At 43.4% G+C, this 19319-nt stretch overlaps 1 protein-coding gene across 8 annotated transcripts in view; it reads right to left on the bottom strand.

Moving 5' to 3' along the window:
- Nucleotides 1-19319, bottom strand: part of tanc1b (tetratricopeptide repeat, ankyrin repeat and coiled-coil containing 1b) — a gene marked incomplete at its 3' end in the record, with an annotated part of 133343 nt that overhangs the window by 17306 nt on the left and 96718 nt on the right. For all 8 annotated transcript variants that reach the window (XR_013934948.1, XR_013934949.1, XR_013934950.1 and 5 more), the window contains exons 11-18: nt 15353-15584; nt 12900-13066; nt 10142-10749; nt 5493-5601; nt 4902-5024; nt 3452-3688; nt 2273-2458; nt 559-637 (exon numbers count right to left, since the gene is read on the bottom strand). Coding sequence is in view for 5 of the 8 variants with exons in the window: in XM_080456950.1 (XP_080313076.1) it covers nt 559-637; nt 2273-2458; nt 3452-3688; nt 4902-5024; nt 5493-5601; nt 10142-10749; nt 12900-13066; nt 15353-15584 (1741 nt within the window). The remainder of the gene's footprint in view (nt 1-558; nt 638-2272; nt 2459-3451; nt 3689-4901; nt 5025-5492; nt 5602-10141; nt 10750-12899; nt 13067-15352; nt 15585-19319) is intronic.

Genomic DNA, 19319 nt, shown 5'->3' with positions numbered 1-19319 from the left:
CCGTCTCTCACTTTTCTGTCATCACTCTACTTTTATCAAGACGGCTCCCCAAACTTACTCTGCATCCAAAGTCCTTTCGGAAAAATCAATTCTGTTGGCTTTTTGCCTCTACATATAGAGTAGGAACCTCTAACAGTGACACCGGTCTAAGATTCTGAGTCATTAGTGATAGTGTCATTACAATTATGTTCTTCGTCCATGAAATGGAGCTGGCTATGCATACAAGGGAAGGAAGAGTGACTTCAAATAATTCAAATGACTAAAGTGGTCAACCAAATGACACAGTAGCACCATAGATGATAGCAAAAAAACACAATTGATCCCACATAATAATGGGATGCTTTTAGCAGGAAAGAAGAGTGCAGGGCAAAATTGTGAGTACCAATAAAAGTGTCCACATATTCAGAACAAATGTGCACTACTACTGTACATCACACAGAGCACATTATGGTGAAGGACAAAGATAAACGCTGCTCTCTGGCAGCACAAAATTACAGTGCCACGGTCCAGCAAGATGAACCAGCAGGTGATAATACAAAAGATGGATGAAAACCTTACCTGTCTCTCCCCACAGAGTATCGTGGCCATCAATTTGCACGGTGTGTTCATTATTCAACGTCAGCAAGCCACTCACAACCTGCCAAACGAGAAACTTTGATTAATGGCGCAGGATTTCAGCATGAGATATAAAATAAACCTTGAAGAAGTTGTACGGCTGAGCTGATTATTTAACCCATTGAGACCTGAAGCCGATTCTACATGTCTCCTAAATCTCAACAGTTTTCTGAAAAAACATATGTTTCTTTATCAGTGGTGCTCCATCTTTTTCATGTCAAGGACCCCCAAAATTAAATGTATTTGGCCGCGGACACCCATCAAAATATCTTGTTCCAGGGACCCCCCCCCCAGAAGCAAAGATTTGAGTTAAAAATGTTCGCTTTAGAAATATATATGTTCAAAGATTTGCAAACATTTTCACGATTTTTCAAAAATAGCAGATATGCAAGCTCATAGCGCGGCACTCGGTGCTGCGCTTTGAGCTTGTAGATCTGCTATTTTTGAATAGCCCAAAGTGTAAAATAATGCTTTTTTAGCTTAAATTAAAAAATGACACAGATGCAGGTCTCAATGGGTTAACAGAAAACGAATATTATGTGGGGGCAGCCGAAAACAAAACTTCAGCTGATCAATACGGAGCTGCCCAGGCAAATTATGCTTCTCTAGCAGATGATAAATTAATCACAAAAGACTGCAGAACTGCTGATTCCTAGACTCTGTTGCATCATGTGAGCCAAGGCCAATCTGATTAATACTTCAGCGTTTGGAGGGTCTCTCGTTTACTCTGGCCACAGTGGGCGTGTACAGTATGTAGGTCGATGGCTCAGCTCGGTTCTGTTATTCTGAGGTGAACAGGACCAGGGCTTGGGGATCGCAAATCCCAGCTAATGAGTCCTGTAGTGTACCTGCCTGGGTGCTTGGAGGGTGTAACGCTAAAATCAATCTCTTCCCCATTCTTTTCTTTTTTTTTTCACTTAAAATTTTCTTCCCCATTCCCCAGGCATGGCATGGTATGTGACACATCACAGTGAAAACAACCTCTTCTTTGAAATTCTTTGTGCAACACATTTGTTATGAAAGCACAGAGGAGAGACGCTGCTGGGAAGAAAGGCACATGCCATATAATTGGTAGCCTCAGTCAGTGCAGAGTACGCCTGCATGGGCCGACAGAAAGCTTGTTTTTATCCAACAAATATTATGTACAAAAACAAGCGTGTATCACCATGCAAGACACAAGGCACATGGGACGGAAACTTGAGTCTTTAACATAGCATCAGTGGTGGAAAGTAACTACTGTAAGTACATTTACTTAAGCACTGTACTTAAGTACAATTTTGAGGTATTTGTACTTTAATTGAGTATTTACAATTTCCAATACTTTTACTTCTACTCCACTACATCTCAGAGGCAATATTGTACTTTTACTCCACTACAATTATTTGAAAACTTTAGTTACTAGTTACTTTTCAGATATAAATTATGATATTATGAAACATACATTAACCACTAGCCATATTTTATACATAGGCTATTTGAAAATAGCCAATCTACATGCTCACAACGCGTCGCATCGTGAGCTTGTTTTCAAACATTTTAGTACTTTTACAGTGTGTGTGTGTGCGTGTTTGTGTGTGTGTGTGTGTGTGTGTGTGTGTGTGTGTGTGTGTGTGTGTGTGTGTGTGTGTGTGCGTGCGTGATTATGCGTCACTCTGACCTGTGTGTGTCCCATGCTGGAGGCTGCTATCAAAGCCTGCTGGAGGGCCTTGTTCTTCAGACTGCAGTCCTGCTGCTGGCCCTCAGAGCTCCATTCTAGCTCCAACAAGTACTCGATGATCTCTGGGTGGCCTCGGAGAGCAGCGTGGACCAGCGCACACTGGCCACTCTTGTCCACATGGTCAACCTGGCCAAATATATGATACCATTGGCTTTACTTCACAGTAACTCCCACCCCACAACAGCTGTCATCCAAATCAGGTTAAATAGGTTGGTACAATAGTGAATTGAGGGACAGTGTTTGCGTCTTAATAACGTTGTAATTAGCTTAATTACCTACCCAGTAAAAACCTCTGTGTTAATCTATCCATTTGTAACTCTGAGAGTACAGTATACAAATGTAACCAAAGGGACCAGTACGGATTGCTTTGGTTACATTTGTACACTCTCAGAGTTAAATTAAATCATGATGATTTGGAGCATCCATAACTGAGTGGTAGAAAGGCCATCTGGGAATCGGAAGGTTTGGTAAGGAAGTGCACTGGACGCTTCAGTGTCCAGGTGCAGGACATACTAAAGATGAACATTAATGGTACACACACTGGTTAGATGCTCCACTTGCTTATTGCATTATACTGGATTTTAAACGCAAATGGAGCATCTAAGCTGAGTGCAGACATTATTTTGTATGTTAATTGGATGGTTTGACCCTCAGCTTGCCCATCTACATGTCAAAGTGTCTCTGAGCAAAACGCTTAACCTTTAACCCTCCCCTGTGCCCTCATCTAAGCCATCTGAGCAGCTACTGTATCTGCAGGGTGAAGCAGTAAAAGTAATTTCCCCGGACCAGTAAATACTCCCTTTCTTTTTAGTGTATGCAATTCTCGTATACATATTGTATGAGGCTCGTTGCTGTCGGTGTGGAAACCCATATGTCCAAAACCAATTACTTTTCAGGACATTTTGCCTGTGTTCCAATGGCTCCAATGCCGTTATTATTTACTTACAAGCTCTTGTTAATACTTTTCATTGGTTAAATATTTATAAAACCCGCAGACTAACCACTTTCACTTTAGACATGTTTCAAAAGTACTAATAGGGCATTCATTTACAAAAAAAACTAAAATATATGTCCACCAGACAGCAACAATAAAAGCCAATCATCACGTTGAGGTCTCACCGTGGCTCCCCTCTTGCACAGCAGGTTGACCAGGCCCAGGTGTCCCGCGGCAGCCGAGAAGCACAGAGGGCTCATGCCGTTCTCAGACACCACGTCCACACTGGCTCCAAACTCCAGCAGCAGGGCAGACATCTCCTGGTGGCCCAGGTGGGACTGGACGCAAAGCACCGGGGCGTTGTTCAGCACCTCCGTACGATAATTCACATTTGCGCCGCCCAACATCAGCAGACGGCTCACCTGATTGACAGAACGACAGCGACGACAACACAGACACACACAGATGTTGTTTGTTTCTTTTCATCTTTTTGATGCCAAAATGCAGATGTTGAAAGAAAAACTGACCATTACTGATACGCCAACTGTATCACTAATAGTAAAAAAGAAGAAGAATTCTCTACTAGCTTTGAAAAATGTGACGCATCTTGAAATCTGTTCAAAGCTAATACACACACAGTGACACAGGCGTGACATTCTATCGAATACAGAGTAAACTGTGGGGTATTATTGACTGGGAAATTAATAATAATTGCTTGATCAAGCAGAGCTGTGGAGTCAATTAAGCATTAGAAGCAGGAAATTTTACTGGCTGTATTTAGTGGAACTACAGTGGCACAATTAACAATTGTTCCCTTGTGTTCCCCGAGGACAAAACAAGGCCGTTCGGTGAGTAATGCTCCATGCACCCAACATAACTCACAGAGAGAGTGGGGTTGGCATCAGCTGATGGAGCCCCACTGTAATACTAATGTTAATGACAAAGAAAAATATATCATCGTTTCGCTTAAAGCCAGAATACATCATTACGACATAATGGCTTTTCCTGGAAAGGCCAATGATTTTCTCCCCTCTGCAACAAAGTGGGAAGGTACACATGATGAGGCCAGCAAAATTAAACATAAAAAAGAAATAACAAATTGCCAGCTCTACCATTAACGTGGCATTTGTTTATTAAATTACTGCTAGTCTAAAATAGCCTCATCCTCCCTGTAGAGAGCACCAGAGATGAGCCATGGATCAAGCTAATGGCAACAGAGCAAGATGCATCCATTTGAAACCAGTGAGTATCTCTATGTGGCTCTCAGTGGTGGTGTTCATCAATCCCAGGATCGCATGCTTTACCGTGAGTGCTTCCAGCAACACATAATAATACTTATCGTAACACACAGCCCACAACCATCAGCGGGATTAAAAAGCCCTCGGCAAGGGACAGGCAAGATGAAAGGAGAAGGCAATAATAATACCATTACCTTTACAAATTAATATCCAGTACATACCTTATCAGAAGCCTTATTTTGAGGATGCACATTTGATTCACAGGTAGGATAATCTCACTACAGGGTGTTGCTTGCCAAAAAGAACTGACCTAGAAGCTAACTTGTTGTTAAGCTTGTAGGTCAGTTGTTTTTGGCAAGCGACGCTGTTGTACTAGAGAGTAAAAATTGGGCTTCACCTTGACGTTTGGCGTGTACAGGTTCCTCAGCGAGGCCAGGGCTGCCGAGAGGCCGTCAGCACTGCAGCTGATCCACAGAGCCTGGAGCACGCTAGAGGACACACCTGTTCTCTTACTCAGGCCCTGCAAATGACCACACACACACACGTGCAAGTTAACGCAATGCACCCAAGCACATTCATGCACATACATAAACTGCAGAATACATAGGACCCCAATGGAAACAAGACCGCAAGGACTGTTTGGTGTTATCCTAAGTGTTTGACTGTACTCGTGCTGCTTTACATTTCTGTCTAATAAAATATTCAATCAATCAATCAATCCTGAATGTCAATTTAACTGTAAAAAAAAAAGGAAATATTTCTCAGTGCACAAACAAAAAATAAAACACATACGTATTATGTGTCAAGAACCACAGCTGTGTAAGCTCTCAGTGCTTCTCCCGCCATCCTAAGGCTTATCCTGTGGTAACACTGTATCCATAATTTATAAATGCGCATAGAGCGCACACTGTGAAATTCCTAGAAGGGAGTTGAATTCAAGGCCAGATGGATATGAGGTGTGTTTGTGGGCCTGCTAGTTGTACAGTACCTTGAAGATGTGTGCTTTGAGGATGTGGTGGCCCAGCTCCATGGTTTGTTGGCGGTTTAGCTTCCCCTCTTGGCGGGACAGCATGAAAGCCATGAGGGCATGGCCACTTCTGCTCAGGAAACAACACAAAAGGTTACTCACGTTATTATTCTGAAATCTAGAGACTATTCCTTCCCACAATTTATGCCATAGTTCTTTTAATTAATCACTTTCTGACTTCTCGTTCTCGAGTAGGCCAGGCACTGGCCTAGTCTTTCAAAGACTACAAATGTTAATCTTGCCAGCAACTCTACTTCCAGACAGTTAACAGACATTATTTTGTCTAACCCACTTGTTCAAAATGTTTTAGTGTATCAAATATAATAATAATAATAATACATATAATAACACAACTGTACATAGATTAAGTAACTTAACGTCACACTACTTTTAATTCATATTATGTCATATATTAAATGTTAGTGTTGAAGTAACTCAACACTGGTGATATCACATGACCTACACTCATGCTCCTGGGCTGACTGTATTCTTCTGCCTCGCTCAAAATTAAAGTCTTTTCACTGAAATGTTTGTTCCACTCTTGAGCGTGAAGAGGAATTTGGCATAATTATGGGCCATTATTCCACCGAATGCTGTTCTGATTAGTCTGCAACTGTCGTCTAGACATCAAGGGCCCCGCCTGGACAGAGAATACAATTGTTTTCTTTTCCATTACTGAGACTCATTCTGCTGTTAAACCTAGCATCCCTATTCTGGGCATAGTAATAGGCGAACATTCAACCAAAATATGCTAACATCCGGCAAAAATAGCAAAATGACAAGCTCAGAACGGCAACGCATCATGTTGCGACAAGTTGTGAGCTTGATGTTGAGAGAAAGAGTTTTGATGTTGAGTGAAAAAAGCAGTAGACTAAGTAAGTATAGACCCCTGGGGGACCCCGGTCAACAAAGTACAGTGTTTAAGTGGTTAATTAACACAAAACGTCATTAAAAGGCCACGCATGATTGCACTTTGGTTAAAGTCCTCTCTATTAGTGCCTAAACATAACGTGTGTGTGTGTGTGTGTGTGTGTGTGTGTGTGTGTGTGTGTGTGTGTGTGTGTGTGTGTGTGTGTGTGTGTGTGTGTGTGTGTGTGTGTGTGTGTGCATGCATGCATGCGGCAGCGCTTGGCCTAAAAACAAACAAAAAAAACGGGTACATCACAAGGCAATGTGGCAGCTATTCTTTCCGCCTCAGCATACCCGATTCCATACTCTTAGCCTTTGTTCCCTAATGATGTGAATGGCCGTGAGATGAGAGATGAGTCATGAGTGGTGACTCAGGTGAGACTACAACACAGCAGGGAGGACAAATGCAATCCGTATTCCGTAGTGAGATCATCCAGAGTGTGCATGACGACAGTCGCTAACGAGGGTAACAGGGCTCCAGAATCACAATTAGGCTGCTAAAGCACATTATGTAACCTGTCCAGCAGGGTGCGGAGGACAACAACCAGGCACTGCAGCTCAGAGTTAGCAAACTCATGAAAGCTCATGTGGAAAGCAAAGCAAACTAGAAAAAGTGCTCCTCGGAGCACAGGTCTCCGCCAGGTCAGGTAGGTTATTTTGGCCTCCTGGTGGAGCTATAATAGGCCAATGTGAAAAGGACGCTGCGTTCATGATTTGAGGCATTTTGTTCAAAACAAGCCACTACTGCAAACTTTAGATGTTATTCTTAGCCAATCAGGATGGAATATGAAAAATCAAACAGATTGATCGTGTGACGACTATAGAGATCATGTGTACCGATCTGCGTGAAATTTGGATAAAATGGGAAGGACTACCGTAATTTTCGCACTATAAGCCGCACCAAGCCGCACCAAGCCGCAGCAGCTAAATTGAATGATTTGTACATATATAAGCCGCACTGGACTATAAGCCGCGGGTGTAAAATCCATAGATTTAGGAAGTCCCCTAGTGGCCGTTAGCTGTAAAAATCCATAGATAAGCGCACCGTTATATAAGCCGCAGGGTCGAAAAATGGGAAAAAAGTCTCGGCTTATAGTCCGAAATGTACGGTAATATAAAAAAAAAGTGTTTTACATAAGTCGGCCTGTTGGTGGCGCTATAAAAGGCAGATGTGAAAAATGCAGGGCAAAAGGTTTTTCCTTGGCCTCTAGGGAGTGTGCATACAAAGTTTTATACAGATCGGTGCAGTTATAGGTAAAAACACGAATCGGCCTGTTATAGCGCCACCATGAGGCTGATTTGAAAAATGTTAAGTGGCATTTCTTCCTCGGCATAGTGGAAATGTGCATGCAGAATTTCAGGGAAATTGCATGCTGTGATCATGATTTGAGGCATTTTGTTCAAAACGGAGCACTCCTGCAAACTTTGGAAGCCATTTTTGGCCAATCAGGATGGAATATGAAAAATCTGAAATACCGGTTTTGTTTAATGACTATAGAAATACTGTGTACCGATTTGCGTGATGTTTGGACAAAATCTGAAGGAGTGCTGTCAAAAAATGTGTTTTGGAAAAAGTGGCCTCCTGGTGGCGCTATAACAGGCCCAATGTGAAACATTTGGGGCAAAGGTTCTGAATTGGCATCCAGGGAGTGTGTGCACAGTTTCGCTGCGATCAAGCCAACGGTGTCGGAGATTAGCTGTTCACAGACGGACGGACACACACACACACGGACGGACGGACAGGGTGCAAAACATACTCTCTCGCCATGCCTTTCGGCCTGGCGGAGACAATTACAGTACTTGTTAATATTTCACGCGGGGACCTGGACCGCTGGCGTGGCGGTCCAGGCACCTAGGCCCAGTGTAGCCTGACAGCGTGTCGCGGGTTCGAGTCCCGAGTCCAACGGCCTTTGCTGTGTCACTCCCCATCTCTCTCTCCCCATTTCCTGTCAGCCTACTGTCCTGTCAATAAAGGCATAAAAGCCCAAAAATAAATCTGTAAAAAAAAATATATTTCACGTGGGTACAGTGCTTGAATTATTCAAAACAGTGGAGTCAGTTTTCTCCTTACTTGAAAAAAAAACTCCACTGCTACGACTAAGGAGAACCTATAGTGTAACCCAATTGCTAATTGTCAATTCATACTTCCATTACTATATTTAACATAAAACTAATCATATGATTTTTTTTCATTTTCAGGGTTCAGCCTCTCCAGATCATAGTTACCCAGCCAGAAGGTGCTAACCTGACAAGACTTAGGTACCAGGATGTACAATGACACTCCTTGTGCTGGTGACAAATACCCAGAGCTTAGGACCAAAGGAAGAATTATGTCACCTGGACAGGAACATAAATTCAGTTATGCAGCTTGCAGCAAATGTCCCTGTAGGCTATAAGTTCAGCGCTGGTAACAAACCAGAAGATTAGAATAAGTGATTGAGTAAAAAAATGGCAGTTGATATTTCAAACAAATACCCAGCACACAAGAATGGATGCTCAGCTTCCTCGTGAGGCTCAGGATCATCTGTGTGTTGCTGCCATTTGTTGCTTTTTACTTCTATCTCTCTGTCTCTCAAGGAGAGAGATAGAGCCGGGGTCTGCCTGACGTTTTTTTCAGTTAAGGGGGAGCTTTTCGTTGCCACTGTCGCTTGCTCAGGGTGTCTTGAGACAACTTCTTGTGATTTGGCACTATAATAAAATTGAATTGAAAATGTGGCAGAAGTGAGTCATCCTAGAGATCAGAGAGATTCCGGACTACTCGAAAACAAGATCTTCAGCCCAACAAGGCGAATATTGTTCATCAACATCTGAGTGCTATCTGCGATGCCTTTTTCTTTTTTCTAAGCATCCCCTGGCAACGCTTCTTTTCCACTCAGTTTCGAACAGCACTACACGTCACAGCCTCCATTTGCTATAACAATGTTGTGATTACAGTAAGATTCAAATAAAAAAAATAATAATAATAACAACGCACATCCTCCGTTTCTTGGTGCTGAGCCAAACTGCGAAAACAGAATTATGAAAAACTAAGCGGGGACTCGCTTTTGAATGCTCCAACATTTTATTATTTTCTGTATCTGCTGTTTGTCACAAATACAATTTTGGAGCATTCAAAAGTGAGTTCCGAGCCCCCAATTTTCGTGATTACAGTAAGAACATCCATCCACTCAACCAACTCTCCAACAGATGGACAACTTTGAATTCAGTTCCACTTCCATCAAGTTTAGAAAGAAACCAATCCCACATGATTATAGACTTTTTAGGATTCTTTAGGTAAACTGTATATCTTATTGTTTAAGGAAAGCTTTGCTAATTTTCATCCTAAAGGGTATTTTTTGCCACACAATTTTATTGATCTGCTCTCATCAGTACAATGGGATTTAGGTTGAAACTCATCAACGTTTTCCTTTAAGCCAACATTTGCAATACATTTTTCCACAGAGGGATTATTTGTGCCTGTGATGAACTGGATACCCTTGGAATTATTGCTAGACCTGCAACCGATCAATCGTACAATATTATGTTTTGTCAGTGCTTTTGTTTTATGGATTAACCATAATGTTAATCAGTCCTGTGACATTTGTACACTGCTGAAGGGTCTTGTATGTGAAAAAAATAATAAAAGAAAACTTGAATGAGAAAAAAGAAATCACACAATGTTATCGCCTGCAGTGCTGCAAGGTGAAAATGGGAGATCTGACCTGGGGTCACAGAGGAAGTCAGTGCTCTCTCCGTCGGCCCGCCACACCAGCCACTCTCTGAAGGAGGGATGGCAGAACATGCGCGTCTTGTCCCGTCGCCTGATGAGGAAGCAGGAGAGGAGCTCCATCCGCTGCTGGAAGTCCTCCCACGGCAGCTCACCACAGATGCTGCCAGCGTTGACGGCCTGGAAGAGCTGCTCGTCCGTCATGGGGTGCAGCGAGGCCAGCGCCACGTTGAGGATGGGCAGTGAGCGCTCAAAGGCCGAGTTGCTCATGAACTTCATGTTGCACTGCAGCTGGTAGAGCTCGGCCAGCGAGACGGGCACCACCTTGTAGCCCGCGCTCTTGATGACCAGGTGGCCTCTCTCGAACAGGTCTAAGGTGAGCTTGAGGTACAGGTATGAGCCCTGGCTGCGGGAGATCAGGTGGCTGCTCAGCTTGCCCACGACGATGGGGTCTGCCTTGCCATTGAGGCTGATGTTGTTCAATATTTCCTTGCCGCCGTTGATCCTGTACTGTATGTACGCGTTGAGGTCGTTGTTGATCTCTTTGTTGTCCGGGAAGTCATCCAGGGAAACCTTACAGAAAGGCAAGAGGCTGGTGATCTCCTGTGGGAGAAGAAAAGAAAAGAAAAAAAAGAACAAGGTCATGAGATTAGGAAATTATTAATAAACAGAAATCACATTTGAGGAGCAACGCTGTGCTTAATCTTCTCCTCAAAGCAAAATATACACAAGGCTCATCAACGGCTAATGTCTTCATGTCTGAATATCAACGAGCATGTTTTAAACCCCTGTGCAACCATCTAAAATTGTATCCCTTCAGACCACAGCACAAAATTGGATTCTCAAAGTCAGTCAGCACTCTGTTCAATAAGAACCCTGTGTGTGTTTTCCATTCTTATCTGGTGAAGGGCAGTCAGCAGCAGGGTCACCAACATCTACTGAGTCAGAGAGCTATCGAACCACTGCAGACACCCGCTGCCATGTTGGAAGCGTGCGTGTGTGGGGGCAATGGGGACTCTACGAGTGGGCAGGCTGCAGCATGAGCCCTGAGCCCCACACTTCAATCTCCATCCTGGGGTTCAGGAAAATCAATGCACCTTAATCCTCCAATCCCTGGCCTGTCGGAGGCTAGAGAAACATTGCCACAGTGAGATAACACCTTCTCCTCGTCATCATCATGAAAAGGGATGGCCAGCCAGGCCAGGGTGAGACACACGTGCGAAGACATGTGCACATGCAGGCACATAATCCACAAGATGGCCAAGGTGTCAGTAACACCTCAGAGAGGATACAGGTATTAGTCTCTAGTCTAGGCCATGTGCAACATCCATCAGCCTTCCACCTCTTGGGGAGCATATATATCTGCTGGATGTGTGAATCAACACCAGATCACCTCGCCTCCCTGGTTTGCTGGGGCAGTATGGTTATGAATTGAGTAATGTTCAAAAATAACCAACTGCTGTATAGCAAAGTTGCCCCTGCTTCCACCACCACTACATGACTGATTCAGACTTCTTACTTTTCATGTGAGCCTCCAGATATTCTGACATTGTGATATATAAAACTAATTTAACCACTTAAACAATATACTGTATTTGGTTGAACGGGGTCCTCCAGGGGTCAGTACTTGGCCCCATACTTTTTTTCCGCTACACCAAATCTCTTTGTCAAAAATAGCTAATCTACAGTTATACAGTAAAAGCTCACAACATACTTTATGAGCTTGAAGATCTGCTACAGTATTTTCGATGAACCTATCTTTGGCAAATGTTCGCCTATTATGACATTCCCAGAATCCCCTAGGGTTCATGTGGTTAACTAGTTTTGAGGGTAGTTGCTCTCCAATTTAGCCCTATGACATCGCTTTTCCATTGCAAGGTGTTGCACTCTACAGACAGGGGAAAAGGATAAGGACAGACATGGCCCAACTATGAGAGGATTAATGAAACTGGATATAAAAAACCTGAATGTAAAATAGGGATAACCACCGCGACGACACGGCTTAGCATATCCACGGAACCTTGCCACAAAGAATTTCAATTATCTCTTGCGGTCGTGGGATAAACAAATTAGCTGTTGCTCCATCTATGGCGGCGAGTCGGCTCGTTTGTCTTGCGCATACTGATGGGCAGTGCCCAAGGCCTGGCTTCTGAATGGGCGTTAATAACTAGAACTCTGGCTGTCTGTGTCAGCCAAGCTGCCACATTCTCAGTCCTCATGTCCTGCATGTGGTCCCATCCTCCGTCTCCTTGACTGGTTAGATCTGGTGTTACTTTTCTCTTCTACTCTAAATCGTCAGCTGTCTTGTTTTACCGGGTTGACGCTACTACTATCCTGTTTATTTCCAATCCTTTTCAGAAATGACATTTTGTTGAGGGAATACACTTTGCAGAGGGCCGAATTGTGACAAGAACACACATGCCACATGAAGCCCTTTCAACTTTTACACGTGTCAGAATCTTCCCAGCCTGGTGTCAATCAATGAGGGGAAAGATTCATGCCAGATTCCACTGGAGGTTTGTTACTGAGCTTTATCCACATGGCACTGTCTGGGAACTGCAGTGTTCCATCTTTATTGAGAGAAACATCAATTCAAGCTAATCTCATGAGCAGACCCCTGACACTCCTTTAACGGTGGCCAGTGAAATGTTTAACTTATCTAAATGATGATATAAATATCAATTTAGGCATATTCCAAAACGTACATTTCTAGCAAGAATGGAGCCAAAACGTTTGTTTCTTTGGTTCCTTACCAGCAAGTTGACTCGGACAGTGACCACCAGTTTGAGCCAGGAGGGGAACTTGGCAATGATCTTGGTGATGAAGGAGGCGATGGTGTCTCCGTAGTCTGGCTTGTGGAACTCGGCTTCGTTCAACCCATCTATCAAGATGATATGGTCATCTTCTGGGATTTTCCTCTCTGGAGACACACACACACACACACACACACACACACACAAATAAGTGGACATCTAATGACAGACTACCAAGCACAGAGACTAGTTAAATGTCCACAGAGGAATTGTTTTATTTTTTATTTCCATTTTATATTTACATACGGTATAGTGTAGAGACACCAAGGGCAGAGAGAGGGGACACATGCAAGACATTGTGGGAGTTGGATTTGATCTCGGGTCCTTTCGAATCACAATGAGCAGTGCACTAAGTGGCTGAGCCACCGCAGGCACCCCACCACTAGACTTTTAAACCTAGACTTCTACCCACAATGCAAAACTGACTAATAACTGTAGGTGGGCTAGATTTTGCTCACAGCACTGCTTAATGTTAACAGCGTCACTCAGGTTTTCAGGTTCATTTTCTGCTTTTAAGTAAATGTCTGGACTGGAGTGATTTTAAATCTGCGCTGCACAAGCCTAGCTGTGCTGAACTGTTACGTGGGGAGCGAGACAGCACGGCTCTGCTCCGCTTCCCTGCAGTAACTAAGCTCTGCTCTCATAGAAGTACAGTGCGTAGGTTTAGCAGCGTGCACACTACAGCAGGGGGACTTTCCTATGGCTGATCTAGCACTCACAGCTTCAACACACAACTCAACTGCCTGCTGGAATGTCACATTAAAGGTTTGCTCTGCAGAGAAGAAAATGTTAACCACTTAAGCTCCATCTTATCATTCGTCGTACAAATGGCGTCACACAGAGAAAACAGCCTACCGGTATCTACAAGCTTGCAACATGTTGTGAGCATAATTGATCTGCTATTTTCCAAATGTTTCTATTTTTTTTATTTAGATTTTCATCTACGACATGCCCAAAATAGGGATGCCTATATATAGGGAAATAGGGAATATGCTATTTGGCTATTCAAAAATAGCAGATACACATTATATTTGTAGAATCGGCCTCAGGTCAGGTCTTAATGGGTTAAAACAAATGCATGGGGCCATTCATATCACATTAGGCAACAGGGCTGGCACGGTGGGAGGGCCACACCCAGTGGAGGGAGCGAGGTGAGGATGTGGACCCATCATGTTTCATCCTAGTGGGCCATGACAACAAGGCCCCATGTCCCCATGCACGGCTAACCTATACCGCATTGATACCTCTGTCATATAAACAGACGGCCTGATTTGTCTGTATCTACATGTATAGTCACTCTTGTGGATGAGGTAAATGATTCTGCAAAACCCCCCAGTGAACTCAAGATATACAGTATACTGTACAGTATTTTGCTTTAACACTGAGTGTAAAAATGGAACCATAAGGGTTGGTTCTATTTCTACACAATTAGAATTGCGAATGGAGAAATTAACAGGATTTTACTGTGTAGTTGCCCCGTCTTGTATGCGTCTTTTCAAGAGAGATGTTCACCCAAGTTGCCTGAATTGCATGTTCCCTCCTTGCTCAGCTTTGAGAAAAACTAACTCCACAGCAAACACATTCCATTTTCATGTGCACTGTCAATTAAAATCAGTAAAAAAAAAAGAAAAAAGGAATCCACACTGCTCGCCTCAACACAAAGCAATTACCTTGGAACTGTGACCGCAGCCAAGCCGAGGTTTTGTATTCCACTTTCTTTGTGTGGGATTGGAACTCTAATAATGCCTCACTAAATTACTTGTAGGGTGACCGTAACTGTATGTAGCCTTCAACGGTAAACAACGTCTCCGCGCTTCTTGTTAGTATCGTCACTTCAACAAGGACTGATTCCACTTAGATTGTGCAACTTCTACAGTTCTACAAAAGGCCTCTGAGGAAATCAAGAAATCAAAAAGAAATAAAACTCAGCTACACTAAGAACACTGTATACATTCTGTGTTTTCCTGTACTGTAGCATGTCACTGCTCAAAGAAATGCTTCTTTTTTTGTTTTGTTAAATAAGTGTTAAATAGCTCTATATTCGGTAAACGGTGTAACAGGTCTCTCTAGCTCTTTAGTAAACAGAAAATAAAATTTCAGGTCGAGATACCAATTTCATCCAATCAGGAGAGAGACCTCAGAAAAGATACAGTGAAATTGGAAGAGATGGGGAAAATAAAAAGATGTATTTTCCGTTTACCAAAGAGCTGGAGAGACAGGGGGACCCCTGTTACTGAACAAGCACAGTAATTATTACAATCGAATATGGAGCGTTAACATTAACAAAACATCTTTTGTTTTTTTAACCAAAACATATCACGTACAGCACCTTTAAGTGTAATAAAGACAACTACAGTGGTAAAATCCTGGGAAGCTGTAAAGCACCGTTGTACCTTTGCGGAGGTTGGCCAGTGGCTCGAGCACGCCCCTCCGGAAGGCAGCCATTGGGTCCTGGACGCAGGAGCGAAGGCTGAGCATGCTCTGCAGGTGGGGCTCTTTCAGTAGCAGCTCTCGGTATGCGCCGAGCTGGTGTGCTCTGCACAGCAGGGCAGCAATACTGTGCACAAACTCCGGTACCAGGCATGTGTAGGTGTTATCAGCCTGGCAATAGTGATATGCCACCACCTGGGAGACAAAGGGCAGGGAGAAAATGAAGATAATTTTTGTTGAACGTGTAGCCTTAACCACTTAAAGGTTTAATGACATTCACTTTTACACCACATTCAAAGTCTTTGTCCTGGTCCTTCAAAAGTGTACAAAAAGTTTAAAGTGAAAATTCCATTCCAGTGATCCATGGCAGGTGTTTTTCTCTCACATTTCTAAAGCCTTTTCAACTGCAATGAAAAAAGAAATCTTTGCCTGCGGGTGTCGCTGGTGAGGGATTTTGCCTGTCAATCATCGCCTCTGCTCCGCCCCCCCAAAGGAAAGGATAGGGGAGGGGAGGGGCGAGGAGGAGAGTGGGCGGGATTAATCGACTGTGACCTCACTGTCGAAGGGCCAAGCTCAGATTACTTTTCAGCCTAATTATTCAGAAAACCCCAGACCACAGAAAATCCACTGAATGTTCTAAGTTCAGGTTTTTTGGGTGTAATTGAGGTCATAAAACCCCAAATAAAACATTGAAAATAAAAAAAGTGAAAATGAATGTCATGATACCTTTAAGCCTGATATACTTTGTTGCTATAATAGCAAAAGTAGCCGATTTACAAGCACACAAAGCTTCATGATGTGACGCGTTTTATTTATTATATTTTTGTGTTGTTGTTTTCTCCCTTTCTTTTTTACATTTTCACCTATAATGACATGCCCAAAATAGGGACGCCAGGTTAAGTGTTTAAATGCCTCCCAACTGTCCACATCATTTTTGAGTGTACTGTATAATTGTATAGACAAGTCAATAAACAAAGTTGTTAAAAACATTTGTTTGAATGAATGACTTATAGACAGTACAGTGTAACTGGATACTCAATGCGCTCATGATACAGAGATGTCCACGAGTCTCTGAGCTCGAGTCCGAGTCAAGTCTCAAGTCTTTGAGGCTCGAGTCGAGTCAAGTCTCAAGTCTTTGAGGGTTGAGTCGAGTCGAGTCCGAGTCAAGTCTCGGGTCTTTGAGGCTCGAGTCGAGTCGAGTCTCAAGTCTTTGAGGCTCGAGTCGAGTCGAGTCTCAAGTCTTTGAGGGTTGAGTCGAGTCGAGTCCGAGTCAAGTCTTTGAGGGTCGAGTCCGAGTCAAGTCTCGAGTCTTTTTAAAGTCTTTAAAAAAAAAAAAAAAAAATGGGGGTATAGACAGGTCATAATAAATCACATTAGATTCACAGATTAGAGATTTTATGTATTTTCCCCACAATTTATTTTCATTCAAATGAAATGTGATTGAACTTGCACTAATAATGACTTTAGTTGATTTTTCACTCTTTAAAATATAGTATTTCTTAATTATTAATAATTACAGCTTGTAGATTGGCTATTTTCATGATTTTTAATTGTTTTTAAATAATAATAAAAAAGGAACATACAAGATTTCCACCCGACAGCGATAATATATAGCCAATATGGTTCTGTATCAGTATATGAGTCAGTTTTTGCAGATTTCATTCTAATTGGCTACTATGCCTGCATATGAATTTCATGGGCCTGGGTAGGTCACCCTGGCTTGGCGGAGATATGCCCTGTTGCGCACACTCGACTCCGCACAGCAGTCCAACAGCAGAGCAGGTGAAAGCAATTCACTTAAACGAGGGCTGTGTTGCGCACCAAAAAACTGTCTAAATATGGATCCCCAGTTCAAATATGATTCTTTTGGGGGGTCACGGCCTGAAAAGGTTTGAGAACCACAGCTTTTATGCAGTGAACATTACATGAGCGTAGCGTTTACCGTGGTGAAGTGTTGAATATTCACCCAGCTGGGTTTAACGAAATGAAAATCCGATGTTTCCTAAACGTGCTGTCACAGATGATCCGACCATCTTATAAAAAATGTAAGCATATGCCAAGATAACTGAGGTTATATAGCTGATTCTGAGCTGAACATATTTGTTTAATTTCGAAGTTTTTATATTTAAACTTTATGATGAAAGGCCGCGGCGGCCACACACATAGCAGCTGTTGCGCTCGCCTCTCCATGTTTACGTTAATGAGCAGCATGAAACAGCTTGACTGAAGCCGGCTCCGCTCAGCGCGCACTGGAGCGGAGGTTTCTTTGCGGGGGGGGACAGGGGAGTGGAAGTTTTTTGGGCATTTCATTCATTTATTTGTCCAAAAAATAAACATAAAATAAAGATTGTCCACGAGTCTTTGAGGCTCGAGTCGAGTCAAGTCTCAAGCCTTTGAGGCTCGAGTCGAGTCAAGTCTCAAGTCTTTGAGGGGCGAGTCAGAGTCGAGTCGAGAGTCTCGTTTTTGGCCACTCGAGTGCGACTCGAGTCCGAGTCCCTAACTCGAGTCCCCATCTCTGTCATGATATAGTTTTATTTCCCCAATCTGTCAGTAATGCACCATGTACTATTTTGAAGAGAGGTTGGCTGTGGATAATCCCCCTCCGCACATGCCGTCGGTCTGTATTGTCCCGATCAGAAAATGAACAAGACTGTAGACTGTAGCGTCTCATCTGTGTCATGGCAATTAATTTATGGAGAGAAATAGCACACACTTTGTCCACTGTCTGTTGCCAGAAATGACAGAGACAAATTATGTCAAAGCACGTTGGAGATCATTGAAAATAAACAGCAGCGATGTATACAATTCCAGGGACATTGAGATAAAAGAATTGCGTCAAGGAGGGGTCAGAAGCGCTATGTTTGTGGGTCGATGCAGTGAATGGAGATGGCACAACTCTTCTCTATCTCATTGGCTCTGGGCGCCCCAGTGGCCAAAATATGGGGCCATTTTTTGAATGATTATTAGTGTACAAAAATAGAAAGAGTCAAAAGTAGGCAGTTCAAAGGCCAGACCCATGACCAATTCTTGTGTCAAGGTTGGAGACAAATGGATAACTGTCTGCTGGGAGAATGGTAAAACACACACACAAACACACACACACACACACACACACACACACACACACACACACACACACACACACACACACACACACACACACACACACACACACACACACACACACACACACACACACACACACACACACACACACACACACACACACACACACACACACACACACACACACACACACACACAACTGTAGTAGTGAAGATGACTGTGGAGTTTGCTTCATTATTGGCTTTAGCAACAAAGAATCTGCACAGCTGTCTGTGGTGCTGCGGCATCAAAGATTTTGTAAATATAGGCTTGTTGTCGGACGGGCGTTTCATGCAATACAGCAGCAGCCTCGTATACGGAATAAGCCATGCCTAACCTCATTCCATTGCAGCATTACTATGGCAATCTATATATATATATGTACTGTATGGCAACTCAGTTCAGCAAAGGGATACTGTAGATCTGAGACTGCTGCACTGCAGCTTGACCTCGTCTGGTGGTGACCATTGATAATTCACAACCTCCATAAACTCACAGTCTCCCTCTGGCCCGGTTGAGCCGGCTTTGATCCACCCTCCACCCACATCACAGAACGGGATGATGAACTAGCCGAGCAATGCCTAGCCACCTCAGATAGCCTCAACACAGGCCGTGAGTCCCAGATGGAGCTCCAAAAGCGGCAACTACAGCAGCTGAACAGGTCTCTGCGCAGTTTCACGGACATAGGATTTTGAGGGGGGCAGGGAGGGAGATGGGGAGGACAGAGGAGGGGAATAGGAGGTGCCCCCTGGGGACAGGAGACTTTGTTCTAATTGCAGTCCAACCTGGAGGAGCCGACACACTTCCCGGGGGCAGCGGGAGGAG

The sequence above is a fragment of the Gymnoscopelus braueri genome, assembly GCF_963280865.1.
Source record: "Gymnoscopelus braueri genome assembly, chromosome: 18".
Lineage (NCBI taxonomy): Eukaryota > Metazoa > Chordata > Actinopteri > Myctophiformes > Myctophidae > Gymnoscopelus > Gymnoscopelus braueri.
This window is presented reverse-complemented; position numbering and strand designations above follow the sequence as displayed.